We start from the raw sequence: 18,067 nt of genomic DNA on the forward strand, positions 1-18,067 counted from the left end.
TTGTTCAGCTGCTTGCCTGGGATTTTACTTATTGAAAAAAGCCACATCCCCTTCTACTTGTGCATAGGAGGAGCTCCAAAAGTTCTCTGGCTCAAAGGAATAATATTTTCTCCATTCCCTGTTAAGGATAGCTATGAGTGAAAAGAGTTTGTTATTTTTTCAATAGTTCAAGAACACAAAAGGAATGGCTTTGGCGAGCAGAAAAGGAGTAAAGATCAGAAGGAAAGCATCTTGTGTGGAGCAGATTATTCGTAGAGGGAGAGTTATGAGTTACCCCAGGGACATGAACTTCCTCACTCAGTAAATGTATACCTATGCTTCCCTCTAGAAATTACACATATTGGTAGAAAAGTATCACCCAGATTTATGGGTAGACTGTGATATTTTGAATATTCTTGTTTTAACTTTCTATTGAGCAACTGTGATTTGTTTGTTTGTTTGATTATGACTACTTTTGCCTACTAATGAGTAAATGTCATGATTCTATGTAATCTACCTTATTATTTAGTAGATATTTTATTTGAGAATTAATAGTGTCATGGTGATTTGGGGTAAATGAGAAGTACATCAGTGGGAGTTCAGGTACTACAATAGTGAATAGAAGGACTTACTTATCTGCCCTACACCAAGGCAGATACTTCTGAGATTCTTTTAAGAGAGTTTGTGTGGTAGCAGCATGGTGGTTTTCTCTCTCAGAACCCCATAGTTGCCCATTTGAATGTAGGTTGAATAAACTAATCAGCCCAGAGATTGAAGGCAGAGAGAGCTACATGAGTATTCGTCTCTTTCCCCAGCTAAAAAGCAAGCTCCTCTCAAAGGCAAGGACTGCTTCTTTTTTGTCTTTCTATATTCTGGAATTAGAACAGTACCTGCCATTAATCTATGCTTGTTGAATAGAACTGAATATCTTAGGCATTAGTATTGACTCTATACATCAGTGTAAGAAAATGTACTTCTTTATACCTCCACATCTTCAATAGATGAAGATACCTTTCCAGGGAAGCATTGGGAATAGAGGATTGTGGATATTTAGGGAATACAGGAAACTAAGACTTGATAAATGGAGTGTTTGCAAACCTCGGAATGATTAGTTATAGTTTTGTAAAAGAGGGGAGTCAGGTATCAAGGACTCCTTGGTGAGGGCTTGAGCTAGTACTTACTGGGTTTTGACAGTACAGACAGAGGTCATTGCTTCCAACAAAGATGGTGATCAGCTTCCAGTCTCGTTGCAGGTTGATTTCCTGAGAGATTGAAGAGCCATAGAATTAGAATTCAGGTGTGAGGGGGCTGTACAATATTGGTATTTGGGAGTTAAACCCTAGCAAGTTTTCTTCCACTTTTCATTTTAGAGTAAGACCCTAGGAAGTCTTCTTGGGACTGATCCTGAAGCAAATGATGAGGGGAACCCAGAATTTATTGCTCCATAATAATCCACTGGGACTTAGTACCACAAAGTGAGTGTTATGGCACATGTGCATGTATCAGGGCAGTAGGGAACAAATTTTATGCTAAAATTCCCTTCAGAAAGCTGACATGACGTAAGTTGTTACAATCGGTATGATATTGGGGCTAAAAGAGCAAAATGAAAATAGGACTAAACCTTCTAAAATGTCTCTTAAAGAAGAGAGAATAAACAGTGAAGCAGGGAATTGAGGTTAAGAGATCTCCTGGATTGTGGTGCTTGAGAAGACTCATTCAAGTCCTATAGCAGAACTGGGAAGCTTGTTCCCCATTTAACTGCTGCCATAACAAGATTCTGGCTGTTATTATCAGGAGCTAAATTCCAAAGACTAAATTATGGAGAAAAAAATGTGCCTGCAAGGTTTCAGAGAACAGGGCTGAAGAGCTGAAGGAGGGAGAAAGAGGAAACATGGAATGAGAATTCTATTTTTAGAATGCAGCCTTTACATAAACAGGTTTCAATGAAGCAAAATCCTAGTTGAGGTGGGAAATCAGATAAAGTCCAGGGTCAGGGAGGCAGTCCTTGCCAATCTGATTGTTTCATTGTCTGTATCTTCTCTTCTTCCAAAGGTACAGTATTTGGAGAGGAGAGATAATTAACCTCATAGTATTTGGAGAGGAGAGATAATTAACCTCATAGGGAAGTGAAGCAAAATTCAACACATTCTGGAGCACTTTTTGGTTCTCTGACTGGGTTTCCCTCTCGGTGTTCTGAGAGATGCAGAAGGTGCAGTTGGGGGAGAATCCCATGGCTTTCCCTAACCCAGGTCAGCTCCACGTATTCCTAATGGTGGCCCCAAAGAAAGGTACTCACCAAGCTCTTCTTCATTTTGTCCACTAGCTCCCGGGCCTGGCTTGGCAAGTCACTATTCAGGGACAGAAACAAAAGCTCATGAGGTTCAGAAACAAGGGCTGCATAAGGCAGGACTGGAGGTGAATGGTTCTGTGCAAAGGGCGGTGGATATGGAGGCTAGACGCCCTGTCTGTTATAAACATTCAACCTCTCTGATCTTTAGTTGTCTCATTGTTTAAGTGTCACTTACCACCTGAAGGAAGAGGTCCCTTCTAGCTTTAAGATCCCTAATCTGCTGGCTTGTGCTAGGGGAATACTTACATTCTCACTAGCTAGCTCTAGTTATTAAAGGGATAGATGAATATTTAAAAAATGGATATGTTTCAGGGTAGAGATACAGACTGAGCCTGTGAATTTCTTTTGTACTTATTAGTGATGAAAGAGCAAGAGACTGGGAAGCAATAAATCTGGATTCAAATCCCAATTCTGCTACTTACTATTAATGTATTAAGGAAATCATTTCATCTTCTGTTTTGTGTTTGCTTTTTTTTTTAAGTCCAGCAAAAATCCCACCTTCTACAGGAAACCCTTCTCAATCCTCTTTAATTCTAGTGCCTTCTCTTTATTGAATATATTCAATTTATCCCATGTATAGTGTGTTTACACATCCTTATTTGCCAATTGTTTTCTCCATTGGATGCTTGGAGATCAAGGAAACAATCAACACAGCTCTTTTGAGAGCAGGAATAATCTTCTGCCTTTGTATCCCTATTGCTTGGCATATAGTAGGTGCCCATACATAGGAGGTACTTAATTCATGTTTCTGGGTTTTAGTTTCCTGATTGATTTATAAAATGGGGGATGGGGTGGGTGGGGCTGGATTATTTCCAGTGTATTTTAAAATCCTAAATCTCATACCCTAAGAGGCCAATGATAGGAAAAGGTAAGAACAGCAGCGAGAAGAAATGGACTTGAAAAAAACACAGTGAATCAACTTCCTTTATGATTATATTAATAATGAGTAAATACAACACTGCAACAATATAATGACACTGAGACTCAATTTAACTTGTGACAAGCAAGCTCTCATTGCTTGACATTGAAGGATTGCTATCATTTCCTATGGTTCTGAGACTCAGGGAATATGTAGAGTCTGAAAAAAATACTGATGAGAAAAGGGAAGTGAATCAACTCAATTAGAGTTGCTCAGAATTAGCATAGCTGTAGGGAAAAAAGTTATCAGGCTTTGCCTAGCTTTCCAGTTTTAATTCATTAGCACAGTTGTTGATAGCAAAAAGGAAGGTCAAAAACAAGGAAACAATTAATCAAATCAATAATTCCTTGCTTCTGGAAAGGCCAGGTTACTCCATAGACTAATTACTCAACTCATGATCCCAGAAACTTCTAGCCAAAAGCATATTTTCTTGATTACAATTATCCCTATAATAATGTACTCTTATCTCTAGAGTGGATCAGTTTCCTTAATGCTTTTTCAATCATTTTTTTCATTCCCTCATTCCACATAAACTGCATTCTACTTCTGTCTTTGCATAATCTGCTTCCTACTCTTATGATGCTCTATCTACTTGCTTCTTAGAATTTGTACTACCTCCTACAAGAGTCGTGTTCTGATTCCATAGTTTCTAGTGCCTTCCTCTGAAAACACTGCTTGCTCTTTGCCCTGGCTATCACTCTTTTCATTGAATCAAAGACCACGTCTTGAAGAACTTAATTTTCAGCTATGCCCCATCTGTCAGGTGTTTCTCAAGGCTCACCATATGAAAGCCAGTTCCAGCCTTCTTCATCCCTACACACCCAACCAGCCATCTTACAACCTACCATTATCAATTCTCTCACTCTCTAAGTGATACATTCTCTGTAAGATAAGGTAGGAGTTACATTCTCAGATCACTGCTATCTTAGTCAAATCATTATTATCATTCTTTTAGAAATAATATCAATCTATATCTCTGTGGCTTCACTTATCATTTCAGTGACTTTCCAAACTGAACTACTTCTCCCCTTTGCCACTTGTTGACCCCTTGCTTGTTGGAAGCAAAGCCCATTTAGATTTTTAACAATTTATTTTCCCAATGTTTAAGTGTTTTGCACCATAGTAAACATTACATAAATGCTTTTTTTTAATTCATTCATTTGTATAGATTTTACATTTATTTATATGGATGCATGTAATTACTCCCAATGGAATATAAGGTCTTTGAGGGCATTCACTGTTTTTTAAGGCACATAGCTTGTGCTTAATAAATGCGTGTTGGAGGAATAAATGAAGCGGTAGGTTTAGGTTTGATGGAAATAACTTCTAACAATGAGAGGTATTCAAAAGTGCAATGAACAGCCTTAGCAAATTGCAGGCTTTCTCTCCCTAGAGGTCTTTAAGGTAGGACTAAATAACCTTTTGAAGATTATATTGTAAAGGGGGTAGAAGAGATGGTCCTTCTAACTCAGATTTTGTGAATCTCTAATCAGATTTGGAGCCTTGGAAGACACCTGAGAGATCAGCTAGTCCAAGATATCTGCCTGACGCATAAATCTGTATATTTTTTTCTGACAAGAGCATGTTCACTTTTTCCTGAATACTTAGAAGTCATTCATAATCTCTCTGACCCTCAGTTTCCTAATTTCTACAATAGTAATATTAATATTAGCTTTGCTTATAGGGTTATTTTGAAGATGAAATGAGATAAGAAAGTACTTTTTAAACATAAATTGTGATACAAATACAAAAGATTGCTGCTGTAAAGTTCTAAAATGCTGATTTATAAGTACTAACTGTTTGACTATTGGGTCCTGGATTTGTTATCATTAATTAACTGTCCAGGACTGGGAACCAAGGAATACAGATTCTGATAAAGTAACCTCTCTTGGGGCTCAGTTTCCTTATCTGTAAAAGGAGATGATCTCTCTAAAGGCATCATCCTGTGGTTCAATTTATCTCCTCCATTTGGCTCACTGCTCTCCTTCATTTAGCTTTCTATTCCCCATTTCCCTCCTTTTTCCATTCCCATCGTTCTCACTAGATAAGGTCTTGGATTTAGAAGTATAAGAAATCAGAGCTATCATCCATTCCACCTGCCTCATCTTAAAGAGGAGAAACTGAGACCCAAATAAGATGAATAAATAAGATGAATGAATAAGATGAATGAAGTGCCATTTAGATTTTGAACCCAGGTCCTTTAACTTTTTAATTTAAAATTCTGAGTTCATTCCATGGCTTCCATTAAGTTTACTTACTGTGCCATAGCCCCTCTTGCTGCTACATTTAGTCCAGCTGTCTCTTTCTGGGTGCCAGTGGAAAATCCAATGAGATGGGGGTTAAATTTCTTCAAAATATCTTTTCAAGAAGGAAAAGAAAAAAAGTATGAATAAGGGGATGCAGAGGACTTCAATGGGATGAGAAATAGAAAGGTCAGAGTTTTTAGGTCTTCCCATTTTACAGAGAAAGGTTCCCCCTTCCTTTTTTCATCACAATGTGATGGAAGGCAAACTTGCCTTGGTTTCCAAAATCTTGATTTCCAGAAAGGAATGTTTCTTGCTTAAGTTACTTACTTGGCAAAGTGGTGTGAGTTTCTAAGACTCCATCTCCTCCAATGCTGGGGGAAGGAAAGAGAATGATTTAGATAGAAATCAGTAAGTTTTCACTGAAAAGTAAAATCAACTGTTCTGGAAGAAATGAAAATTTAGTTAAGACATAGTTCCTGCCCGCTGGGAGTTTACTGTCTAGTTTGTTGGTTGATTGTTGTTCTTCATTCTCGAAGAGGACCAAATGACATTGCTATATTATAGTCAAATTATGGCTGAATAAAGCATTATGAGACTGGAATGCTCTGCCAGAGATCAGACAGGAAGTCCTAATGGCATTTGGGGTGGCTTCTTTAACTTTGTGTTTCTTCTGAGCTAATTCAATTCTGTTTTGCTCAGAGAACATAGCACCTTCTCTGATAAGGGTATGATGCCATGTTGGGAAACCTGTGTCTCCCATGTCAATTCTAAAGTTCTTAAGAGAGACCTTGAGAGCATCCTTGGATCACTTTTTCTGGCCACTTTGTGAGCTCTTGCCCTTTGTAAGTTCTCCATAAATTAATCTTTTTGGCTAGATTTGAACATTGTGGTCAGACCTGCAGTAGAGTGGCAATGGTTGGCAATTTAGTTTGAGAAATTCTGTTAAGATAACAGATTGCCAAGTGAAACTTCCTAAGACAATTCAAATGGAAGTGGTTCAATTTCTGGTATGATGCTGGTATGTTTTCCAAGTTTCACAGGGGATAACTAAATGTCCTCAAAAATTTATAAAATATTATAAAATATTTATAAAAATTATAAATAATGTACTAATATTCATTGGCTAAGAGATTTCCTTGTCAAAACTCCTTATATGAAGGAAATCACAGGAAGTGGGGATTCCCCTTTCCTTGCAGAGATGGGGAGATTATGAGACATGGCTTTTATTCTTTGTGATAAGGAATGGCTTTCTGGGGAGAGGAAGATGAAGATAAAAACAAAAGATATCAACAATGATAACAATATATTTTAATAGATGGAAAGAGGAAACATTTCAGGCATAGGGAAGGCTGCTAAGGATGTCTAGGAAACCTCCATCTGAACAGATATTGGCTATAACTCATATTCATAGAGCTTCAAAGTTTGCAAAGTATTTTCCTCAAAACAACCTCATGAGGTATGTAGTAGTACATGTATTGCCATCCTTTTAAAAATAAATTTTATCTTTATATTTTCTGTTTTTTTAATTTGTATTACAGATTATGAAACCAAGACTGAAAGATCATCTGCCCAGGATTACACAGATGGCAAGTTTTGAACCCAGGTCTCCTGACACCAGATCCAGATTTCTATTAGATCATGCTACCTCTTAGGGATCCAAAGCCTTTTCCTCAGAAGGGTTGGGGATAATTTTCTTCTGCTTCAAATGAAACACAACCAAACTATCCCTAAGAACCTGAATCATCAAAGAGGAGTCAAGTGGAGCCTCACCTCCAGGACAGTCCCCTCCAAGCCGTGGACATATCAGTGATGTTTTTTGCTCCAGCTCCTACAGCTGTCTGAGAAAGGCAAGTGGAAAGGCAAAGTGTGAGCAGTGTGAACTTGGGGTCCTGGGTAGAGGGGACTGAGAAAATCTTTGTGATTTGGACAATTGGTAGGATGTCCTAAACTGGGAATTAGAAGACTTTTGCTCTGTCACTCGCTACCTGTCACTTAAATTGTTTGACTCTCAGTATACTCATTTGTAAAATGAAGATGTTGGACTTTTATGCTTCCTTATAAACACACACACACACACACACACACACACACACACACACACACACACACACACATATATATGTATTTAAAATACATAAAAGGATACTGGAAATATCAATCATTTTCCTGCAAAAGTAACTCTTGGTGTGGAAACTATTTACCAAAAGGTTTCCAACTAGGTCTATTATTTAGTAGACCATTTCTAAACAAATTGTCTGAGATCCATAGAGGTTAAGTCATTTGTCACATTGTTGGCCGCAGAAATAGAATTCTTGACATTAAACCCCAACTCTATCCATTATATCAATTATTAGTAAATTTTTACTATTACATGTGATAACCTTGATAAAAAGTATAAGTAGAAACTAATGTTTATATGGTACTTTAAAGTTCATTCACTTAGTCTCAGAGGTAGGTACTAGAGATATTATCATGCCCATTTTGCAAATGAAATCAAGATTTTCTATTGTTCATACAACTTAGAAGAATAAAAGATGAAATTTGATACTATGTCTCTCTGACATTATGTCTAAAAAGCATACTTCATTTAATAAATGCTTAATAAAGCGAGGTAAATAAAAAGAAAATGTGGTAGGTGCTAAGTGACAATTCTGAATTCATATAGCACTTCCATGGAAACTGTAGCAGTTGACCCTGTTGACCACCTTAACTGCTCTCTCCTCACTTGGTTTCTATGACAACATAGTGTTCTGATTAACCTGACTCTCAACCCATGTTTCTTCAGTCTCCTTCAAAGGTTCCTCTTTCTACTCCCCAAAGTAGAGTGATAAGGCCTCTGCTTTATAATTCTTCCTACCTATTAGCTTTTCGCCTACTTCTTATAAATAGACCCCTATCTTTCCCATCCTTAAAAACAATACAAATAAAACTAACCAAATCAACTCTCATTAGATCTTTACTCTGTTAGCTATCATTCTGTCTTTCCTCCCCTTCTCAGTTAAATTCTTCAGGAAAATTCTTCCTTCCACTCACTTTTAAACTTGCTTCTATAAGACTCTCCTTATCCCCATTAAAAGTACGTACTTCCTTCTGCAAATTATCTCCAATTTTAAAAAAAATAAAAAAATTACATCTCCAATATAAAAAGAAATCTTGTTCATACATAGTTGTTTGTATTTTACCTTTCCACATAGACTGTGAAAGCCTCTCAAATGTCTTTCCTTTTTTCCTTATTCATTACTATAGTGCCTGACACATAGTAAAGTGCTAAATTACTAGCTTTTAACCTCATCATGCTACTGAAACAGATCTCTCCAAAGTTAACAAGTATGTCTTTAAGTGCTAAATCTTTTTTTGGCCAATCCTCATCTTTTTTGATCCCTCTGCATCCTTTGATTTTGAGGAATACCCTCTTCTTGATATACTTCTATAGATTTTCCTCACATTCTCTCCTAGTTTATCTAACTATTCTTCCTCAGTCTTTTTTGCTGCATTTTTCTTGAGGTCACCCCCTCAGACCATGGGTGTTCCCTAAGACTTTCTAAAGCACTCTTCTCCCACTGTACTCTTTCACTTGGTGATCTCAGTTTTCATGGGTTCAAATCATCTCTCTCCAGGTGATTCCAAGAATTATGTATTCATTTTTAATGTTTTTCCTGAGTGCCAATTATCATCTTGGATATCTCAAAATCAATGTGTTTGAAACAAAACTAATCCCCTCCTTCCCTCAGTTCTTTTCCTTCCTAACTTTTTTAGTTGAGAGTGCCACCAAGCAACCAGGCTTACAACCTTGGTGTCATGCTTAATACCCAGTTATCCAATTGGTTGTCAAGTATGACTGTTTCTACCTTTTCATATTCTTGGGGTTTTTTTTTCCCTGATACCATCATCATCCTGGTGTAAGCCCTCATCAGCTCTTGGATTACTACAATAGATTTCTAATTAGTCAAACTGCCTCATTTCTCCATATTCCACTTCAACTTCCTTTCAACCACCTTCTTCCTAAATTTAGTCCAAGTCTATGATAGCTCCTTGCTCAATCAATTCTAATGATTCTTTATAACTTCCAGGATCAAATGTGAAATGCTCTATTTGGTTTCTAAAACACTTCCTTTCTTTTCCATCTTCTCACACTTACTTTCAACCTTTTACCTCCACATAATCTGTGATTCAGCTACATTGACTTTTTTGACCCAATTATTTTCCCTCCTTACCTCCACTTCCTGGTTTCCATACTTCCTTTAACCTTCAAGTTCTACCTTTACATCCAATCCCCCGCTTCCATCTAGATTATCTTCCAATTACACTCTTTATATCTTGTATATACAGTATTATTTGCATATGTTGTCTCCCACAGTAGAATATGACCATCTAAAGGACAAGAACTTTTTTTCCCTTTTTTTTCTTTGTATTCCCATTCTGTGTTTTAATGACAGCAACCAAGATATGAAGCCAACTAGTATAAATCAAATCTATTTTCCACACAAACACCTTTCATACAGTTGAAGCGGGCCATCAGTTTCTCCTCAAGCATCCCCTTCTTCAAGCTATACATTGCCAATTCTTAGTACCTATATTGTCTTCCTCTGAATCCATCCTAGCTTGGTATAGGATCAGAGATTTAGTCCAGCTAAATGCTACATAGCAAAGCTGACATTTGAACCCAGTTTCTTTAACCCTAAATTTATTACTGAGTCTACTAGTCTATTATTCCATATAATGGATACTGACTCTAAAAAAAAATAGATTAGTTGAGGTACAGAAAATTGGGATCAACACCTTCCCTCTTCCCTCAACATTGTACTTCTATTAATGCAACTTATGTTTATATTAATTTTTTAGGTTGCCATGCCACTGTTAAACTATGAATCCAGGATAAAGGCAATGAGGATACTTGGTTTGGAGAAAGGAATACTCAAAGGCTATGTAGTGGAAGAGGATGCTTCATTTGGCACAAAAAGGCAAATTAGGAACAATAGGTGAAAGTTACAAAGAGAGCCATTGAGGTTTGAAAGCAGGAAAGATTTCCTAAAAATTAGAATTCTCCAAAAAGAGAATAGGCTTCCTGGAAAGAAAGTGGGTCCCTCCCCCCAATAAAGCAAAGGCTGAATGACCCATTTATTAGCTATCTTGTAGTAACAATTTTTTTTTCAGGTATGAATTGGATCAGATGATTTCTGAGGAGCCATCCAATTAAAAATCCCATGTTTCTCTTAGCTAGCAGTCCAATAAAACTCTCAGATCATTTTTATAATACTAACTACCCAGTCATGGCTGCCCCATTTTGCGCAGTGCCATTGATTTTCAAAAATCTAATTATAGGTCTTTGCCTTTGTACTATTAATTATTATGAAATTCATCCCCTTCTTCTAACCTATTGAGTTAAGATCCCATTTCTGTCATGAGTGTATTAACTATCCTTTCCAACTTAGTTTCATCTATTTATTTAATAACCATGGCATTTCTGCCTTCACCTGGTTCCTGTCCTCCTTTCTAACTTTTTGGTCCCTGATTCTTCTTTACCAACTCTTTTCCAAGCAAACTACCCTACTTTATGTCATTGGAACACAGACATTCATTTTTCAATCATTGTACATCTCCCCCCTCTTCTCTTCTCCTCTACTATCCCCCTCACTGAGATACCCCAGCCAAATCAGCTTAATCCAACTCACCTTTAAGGACCAGTTTTACATACCAGTCTGATCCTGCTCTATGACATCTTTCCTGAATCTCTTCAGCTCAAAGTAGCCTCTTTTTTTTTCCTATGACAGCTATTTTCTACTTTCATTTATCACACAAATTATCTTTTTTTCCTCCTCACTCTTCAGTCCTGCAAATTTTCTTTCTCAAAATGATTCAAAGTGTCCTCCTTGAGGACAGGGAATGTATATCATTCATACTTTTCTCTCATTTCCTACCCTTGATATGAAGTAAAGGTCATACAAAATAATTGTTGAATAATTACTTAAGTTGCAGGGCTCAGGCTGGGCAGGGGGATGACAAGCTAGTATTTGGCTGGCTCCTAAAGTCTCTGGTTCCCGGAACATGTATACTTACAGTCAGTGAATCCCCCAGAGCTGCAACCACCTTGATGTCAGCAGGCCGGAGCTGATGGACTGAAGGAGACAAGAAAGCAGAACCTTTGCTGTGATATCCTTCTTGGAGACAATGCCAAAGGGAAGGGCATGGTAGGAATCAGGTCTTCTTACTTACCTGATGTGGGAGTACTGCTGGATGACCCCTGCACAGGGCACAAGAAGTCACTGCCCCAATTCTAAATAAGCAAGAGAAAAGAAACCCACTTCATATGTGAGAAAGAACATTCATAATGGAAAGAGACCAATTGCACTGCTCACCCATCTTCAACTGAGTTCAGATCTCAGCAAAGTAGGGCTGTGTTGGTATAGGAGGCATAAGATTACAAGCTATATTACATCCTGATACAGTGCCTAGAAAAGATGGGATGGGTGAATGCATCCCTCATCTAGATAAGTTTACCTCATTCTTTTAAGAAGTAATTTACATTTTACAATATCTTCTGCTCAGCATCCAAGGCTTTCCACAACCTGGATCTTCCCTAACTTTTTCCTACTTCTTCTATTTCTGACAACCCAGCCATTCTTTGAATATTTTCCCTTATTTTTCTACCTCTATGTCCTTACTCTTTCCTATACTTAGAATGCCCTCTTGACCATTTCTTCCTGTTGAAATCCTAATCATCTTTGAAGGCTCAGCTCAAATGCCACCTCCTTTTTATAGCTTTCCCTTATCCCTCAGCCAGAGTGATATTTCCCAATGGTGAACTCTCATAGTACTCTAATCGTATGTTTGCTTACCCCTCTCTTGCAGTTTTTATAAATATTTGTTCCTCAAGGGGCAGGGCTTTTTATTCACTTTGGTATGTCAGCTTTGTACATTGCAGACATTCAACATAAGCTTGTTGGATTGAATTATAAGGCTCTACCAGTATCCTGGGCTTCTTAAACTTTTTCCGCTCATGACCCATTTTTGCACAAGAAATTTCAATGTGACCAAGTATATAAAATAGGTAAACAAATCAAATATTTATTGATAGTAAATTATAATATCACAAGCCCCTCATTCATTGATCTACTTTACTACCAGTTGCTAAACACTGATGCTATATCATCATTATCTATCCCCTAAGCCAATATCCTATTATATTTTCTTGAAGGAGAGTTATCACTATTATTCTTTTTAAAAAATAAAGCTAATAGGGCAGCTAGTTGGTCCAGTGGATAGAACACCTGAGTTCAAATCTGAACTCAGACACTGAACACTTCCTGGGTGAGTCAATTGCCTCAGAAAAAAAAAAATAAAGCCAATTTTAACATCAAGACTTAAGCAGTAAATCATTTGTAACTAGGAATTTTTATTTCCAATGTCAATATACTACATATCAGGCCTTGAGAAAGAGAAAAAGGGGAATATGGAGAATGACTGACACATTGTAAAACCAAATGAGTCTTTTGATGAGGAGTCTGCTCAATGTGAATCAGAAGCAAAAGATGCAAAAGTAGTCTTCTCCCCAAGTTTCCTATCCTAACTACTTCTTCTTACAAACTCACTCTCTCTCTCTCTGTCTCTCTCTCCCTCCACAATAGCTACCCACAGTGGATTCTCCAAAAGTACTTGATTGGGCATTTGATTTTCTAGAGACAACAACAAAATACTTTCTTTGATGCATCTTCTTCTCTATGGAAAAATCTGGCTGAACCATGAGAAATTTATTCTATAATCAGTTTCAAAAAAATTAAATAAAAATCTCACTCATATGTTATCCATTTTTTCAGGTTGTCTGGAAGGCTTTGAGAAGATCTGACATCATTTAGCTTTCTCTCAGATAAGATCAGTTTAACATTAATTACATGTTATCCTATGTTAGTCTTGAAAATTAATCCAAGGATGGAAAACATCATTTGCATCCAGAGGAAAAAACTATGGAGACTGAATGCAAATTGGAACATTCTGTTTTCACTTTTTTGTTGTTTTCTTTTTGTTCTGATTTTTCTTTCACAATACAACTAATATGGAAATATATTTAACATTATTACACATGTATAATCTATATCAGGTTGCTTGCTGTCTTGGGGAGAGAAGAGGTAAGGAAAGGAGGGAAAAAATTTGCACCTCAAAATCTTACAGATATGAATGTTGAAAACTATATATGTTGGGGGAAATAGTATTAAATGTAACTAATCCTAATAAAGAAACTTGGTTTTACATAAAAAATGACTCTAACCCTAACCCTAAATTATCAGCATTTGAGAAATACCTCAGCAACTTGTTTTTGGCAGGACAAGATAAATATATTCCCTATGTCAGATTAATGCTTGTGTTGTAAACCAGGCTACAGAAATCAAGACCATCCATGGTCCTTCAAGGAGATAGAATGACATGTTGTACAGGTAGCAAGCAGTCTATATTGTTTATGAATTGCAGGGAAGTAAGAATTGTTTAGGAGAGAGACAAGTAGCTTGGTAGTTTGCTTGGAATCAGGAAAACTTGAGTGAAAAATCTACCTTAGAGACTGTCTATTTAATCTTGGGCCTATCACTTAGATTCAAATTGTGGATAATAATAGATTGCTTCCTGGTAATAATAATAATAATAATAATTATTATTATTATTATATATATATATATATAAACACATTGCAAACCTTAAGGCACAGTAAAAATGCCAGCTATCTCTGATTACTGATTCAATTCGACAAATGTCTACTATGTTCTGTGTGAGATGCTAGAGAATATATGTACACACACACACACACACACACACACCACACATATAATGCATTAATGATATATGTTTCAGAGTGAACAAAAAGTAATTTCAGTTGTAATTAACCACTAACAATTGGGAAAAGGAAAAAAAGGAGGTGTGTGGGAAATGACCCTTGAGCTTTAAGAGAAGCTGGGAATTCTGCATTCCAGACATGGGCCTGGACAAAGGTGCAGGAATGGGAGATGGAATGTCCTGTGTAGGAAAATAACTAGCAGACTAGTTTTACGGGAAAAGAGACTGGATGATGCAGAGTAACATGAAGTTAGGCTGTAAAATCAAGTTCCCATACATCTAGGGCCTGGAGGCTTAGAATTTTCATAGCTGCAATCAAATCTTAGGTTCCCTTTCCCAGAAAGGGCAAATTTATACTACTGGACGATCCTCAGAAAGATGAATAGTAGGTACCAAAGAAATCTTCTTATACTTTAATCTCCCCTTCTCCCAGCAATTACATATGGCCTTTGCAGTGACTATCCTGCATATTTCCTCATTTTGCTGACTTCCAGCACTTCTCAGCTAAAATTTCACCTTCTGCAAGAATCTTTTCCAATTCTCCTTAATGCTAGTGCTGATTCTGATGTATTCTGTAGGTTGTTTAGCTTGGTATTTTGTATGTATATAGTGTTGGCATACAGTCTCCTCTTAGACTGGGAACTAGGAACTATTTTTTGTTGTTGTTTGTTTTCCTCCTTCCCTCTGTCTCTCCCTCTCACTCCCTTCCTTTCCTCCCTTTGTCCCCCTCTCTCCTTCCTTCCTTCAAAGAATATCTGGCATATAGTAGGTGAGTGATAAATGCTTGCTGACTTATTGACTTTACTGATTCTAAATAGTCAATGCAATAAGGAAGCTTGTTATGATCCCAGGAACTAAGATTAAAGTTTCTTCTAATTCAGCAGTCACTGAGCAGGAATTCACTAAAATATATTCCCCCAGCTCTGACTCCTCTAGAAAGGTTAAACTTGCCTGATCAGAAGCAGATGACTGTGAGAACACAGTTGCAAATGTTAAAGAGTCATGTCTAAAGCAGTATTTTTCCAGCAGTAACCTGGAAACGAGTGATGACGCTTATGAACATGTTCAGGCCAGTGTTCTTGGATTTACTTTCTCTGATGTGGTCAATTCTGCATCTATTCTGCTCATCCTGCTTGCCTCAGAAAAGGAAAGGTGTATGGACATTTGCAAGCAGGCAAATATACTGAACTATGCAATCTGAACATTGCCAGGTGGAACAGTTGGACCTTGTGAAACACAAACATGTGACCTTGAACATTTACCTCAATGGCAGGATTGGCTGGGTATGTGTAGTTACTGTTCTTGTAGGTCCTGAAGAAGGGCTCCTCCTGTTGGAAAGAGATGGTTGAGTTTAAAAAGGTGAATAATGACAGAAAAATAAAAGGCATCTAATAATAATGACACTGATCTTTGGGTTCAATTCAATTCATGCATTTCCCTAAGCACTTTATTAAACTCTTGGTATGAGTCAGGGACTGTTACTGGTCATCTGTGGACAAAATCAAGTATTTTTGCCCTACATAGTATTTCTCTGATGTCCCCTCTTGGTGCTATGTCCCTCTCCCCACTTCCTTTTCTTTATTTTGTCTATATTCCTTATATACAGGGTGTGCCAAAAGACTGAGGATGCTCAGATTTGGGGAAGACATGTTATATTTGTGTATGTAGATCCACAATTTACAAAGACATATTGGGCATATTGGATGATTAATTAATTGCTTGCTGATTAGGAACCTTCAAGGAGTTTATATTTTAATGGTAAAACAATGCATATATAGATATATACTGAGTGTTACAAAAAGGCAGAGTACTTGAGAAGTAGAGTAGATATCAACAGTTTATTGGGATGAGGGTGAGAGGAAGACCAGAAAAAACCTCCAGTAGAAAGTGGTGTCTGAACTGATCCTTGAAGAATTTCTTTCAATCTTTTCTCTCTCCTTAATCCTCAAACCCTTCTTGTTTGCTAGCGCCTTCCTAGCTATGAAAATACCCTGAACTTTTATAGAGAGAATTTCATTCATTCTAGAGGGTTTTTACTTAACAATTTTGGTTTAGTGTTTTACAATAAGAGGGCCTAAAAATTTCATTTTGTATATGCCAGAATGTAAACAAAGCTTAACATGTCTCCATCTCCTTCTGTTATGTTCATAATGCCCTTTAAAAAAATTTTTTTTTTCTCCATTTCAGGAGATAGTTCATCAGTGCAGAAGGACTATTTAATATAGAAGGCATAGCATGGCTTTGGGGTGTTTGGGGCTTGGCGAATCATTCACCTTTTGCCCTAATCCCCTGAATTCCTAAGGAGATCTGGAAGACCTTCTGCCTCTAAAAGAACTACGTGCTGAGATTCAGAAGCTGCTCCCATCCCCTTACTCTGATAGGATGTGATACTAGTTATCATTGAAGTTGCAGATACCTATTAATATGCTTATCCCATTGGTTTCCTCTTGCCTCTAAATCTGTGTGAGGAAGTGGGAAGCTGCCTAATTGGAGAAGCAGTGAATGGAGAAGTAGATAGAGAGCTGGCCTTGGAATCAAGACAACTGGATTCAAGGGTTGCCTTGAACATTATTGGCTGTGTGACTATAGGCAAGAGGTCTAAATCTAAATCCTGGTAGCACTTTCCAGTGCTGCTATAATTCTATGTCTTATTCTCTGATTTTTGAGGTATCACCTTTTTTTTTATTTGAAAGAATAAATTGCATAAAAAATTTATGATCTAAAATTAATTCTTCCTTCATTGAGGCTTTTCTACAAGGCCTCATTATTTATTCAACAAGCATTTATTAGATTGCCTATTGTCTACCAAACATTGTACTAGATAGACCTTGGGGACAAAAATGAAATAGTGGCTGGACTTGAAATTTCTTTCTATTAGGAGATAGGCAAAATATAAAATTAAAAAAAAAGTACTAATCAAGAGCAGGGGAAAACAGCCACGTGAATCCAGAAAAAATCCTGGAATGGGAACTGGCCATTGAATTGGGCCTTGAAGGAAGCAAAGGATTCTAAAAGGTAATGGTGAAAAGAGTACATTTCAAGCATGAAGCACAGAGATAGAATGATAGATGTGGGAAATAGCAGGAAGCCAATTTGGCTAGAAAGCAGAATAACATGAAAGGGAGTCACACCATTAAGGCTGGAAAGGGAAGCTTGGAGCCAGATTGGAAAGGGATTTATGTGCCAAACAAAAATGCTTATATTTTATTTCAGAAGCAAAGAAGAGTACGCTGGGGACTCTGTCACTCTGCCTGTGAAATAAGTACAAATACTGGCAGCTTCTTTCAAAAGGAAAGACTTCTGCAATGGGCCCAATAAGGTGCGGTATAGTGGTATGGCATATAAGGTGTGGTATATCAATTGGGGGAATAACTAAACAAGCTGTGTTTTACAATCGTGGGAAAATATTGTGTCATAAAATGACAGGCAGAAAAACTGAAAAGATTTATGTGAACAGATGCAAATTGAAGTAAGCAGAATCAGGAGAATATCATATACAATAACAGCAATGTTGTATTTCGAAAAATTGTGAATGATTTAACTATTCTCAGAACTGATATTATATGAATACAGACTAAAGCATAATTTTTACTCCCTTTTTTCCTTTCATTCTTTTTTTCAGATGAGTCTTCTTATACAAAATAGCTAATATGAAAATTTACATGATTGTACATATATAACCAGATTACTTATAATCTCAGGAAGGGGAGTTTGAAAAATTTTAAAATTTTCCCTCTAACATTTACTAGCTTT

At 37.1% G+C, this 18,067-nt stretch overlaps 1 protein-coding gene across 2 annotated transcripts in view; it reads right to left on the bottom strand.

Annotated features, from left to right (window-relative positions):
- Positions 1-18,067, bottom strand: part of PLB1 (phospholipase B1) — a 181,002-nt gene that overhangs the window by 28,542 nt on the left and 134,393 nt on the right. For both annotated transcript variants that reach the window (XM_074288291.1, XM_074288292.1), the window contains exons 44-51: positions 15,577-15,642; positions 11,708-11,768; positions 11,552-11,610; positions 7,265-7,332; positions 5,822-5,865; positions 5,507-5,606; positions 2,276-2,327; positions 1,161-1,241 (exon numbers count right to left, since the gene is read on the bottom strand). In XM_074288291.1, coding sequence (XP_074144392.1) covers positions 1,161-1,241; positions 2,276-2,327; positions 5,507-5,606; positions 5,822-5,865; positions 7,265-7,332; positions 11,552-11,610; positions 11,708-11,768; positions 15,577-15,642 — 531 coding nt within the window. The remainder of the gene's footprint in view (positions 1-1,160; positions 1,242-2,275; positions 2,328-5,506; positions 5,607-5,821; positions 5,866-7,264; positions 7,333-11,551; positions 11,611-11,707; positions 11,769-15,576; positions 15,643-18,067) is intronic.

The sequence above is a fragment of the Sminthopsis crassicaudata genome, chromosome 2 (genome assembly GCF_048593235.1).
Source record: "Sminthopsis crassicaudata isolate SCR6 chromosome 2, ASM4859323v1, whole genome shotgun sequence".
In the NCBI taxonomy this organism is placed as follows: domain Eukaryota; kingdom Metazoa; phylum Chordata; class Mammalia; order Dasyuromorphia; family Dasyuridae; genus Sminthopsis; species Sminthopsis crassicaudata.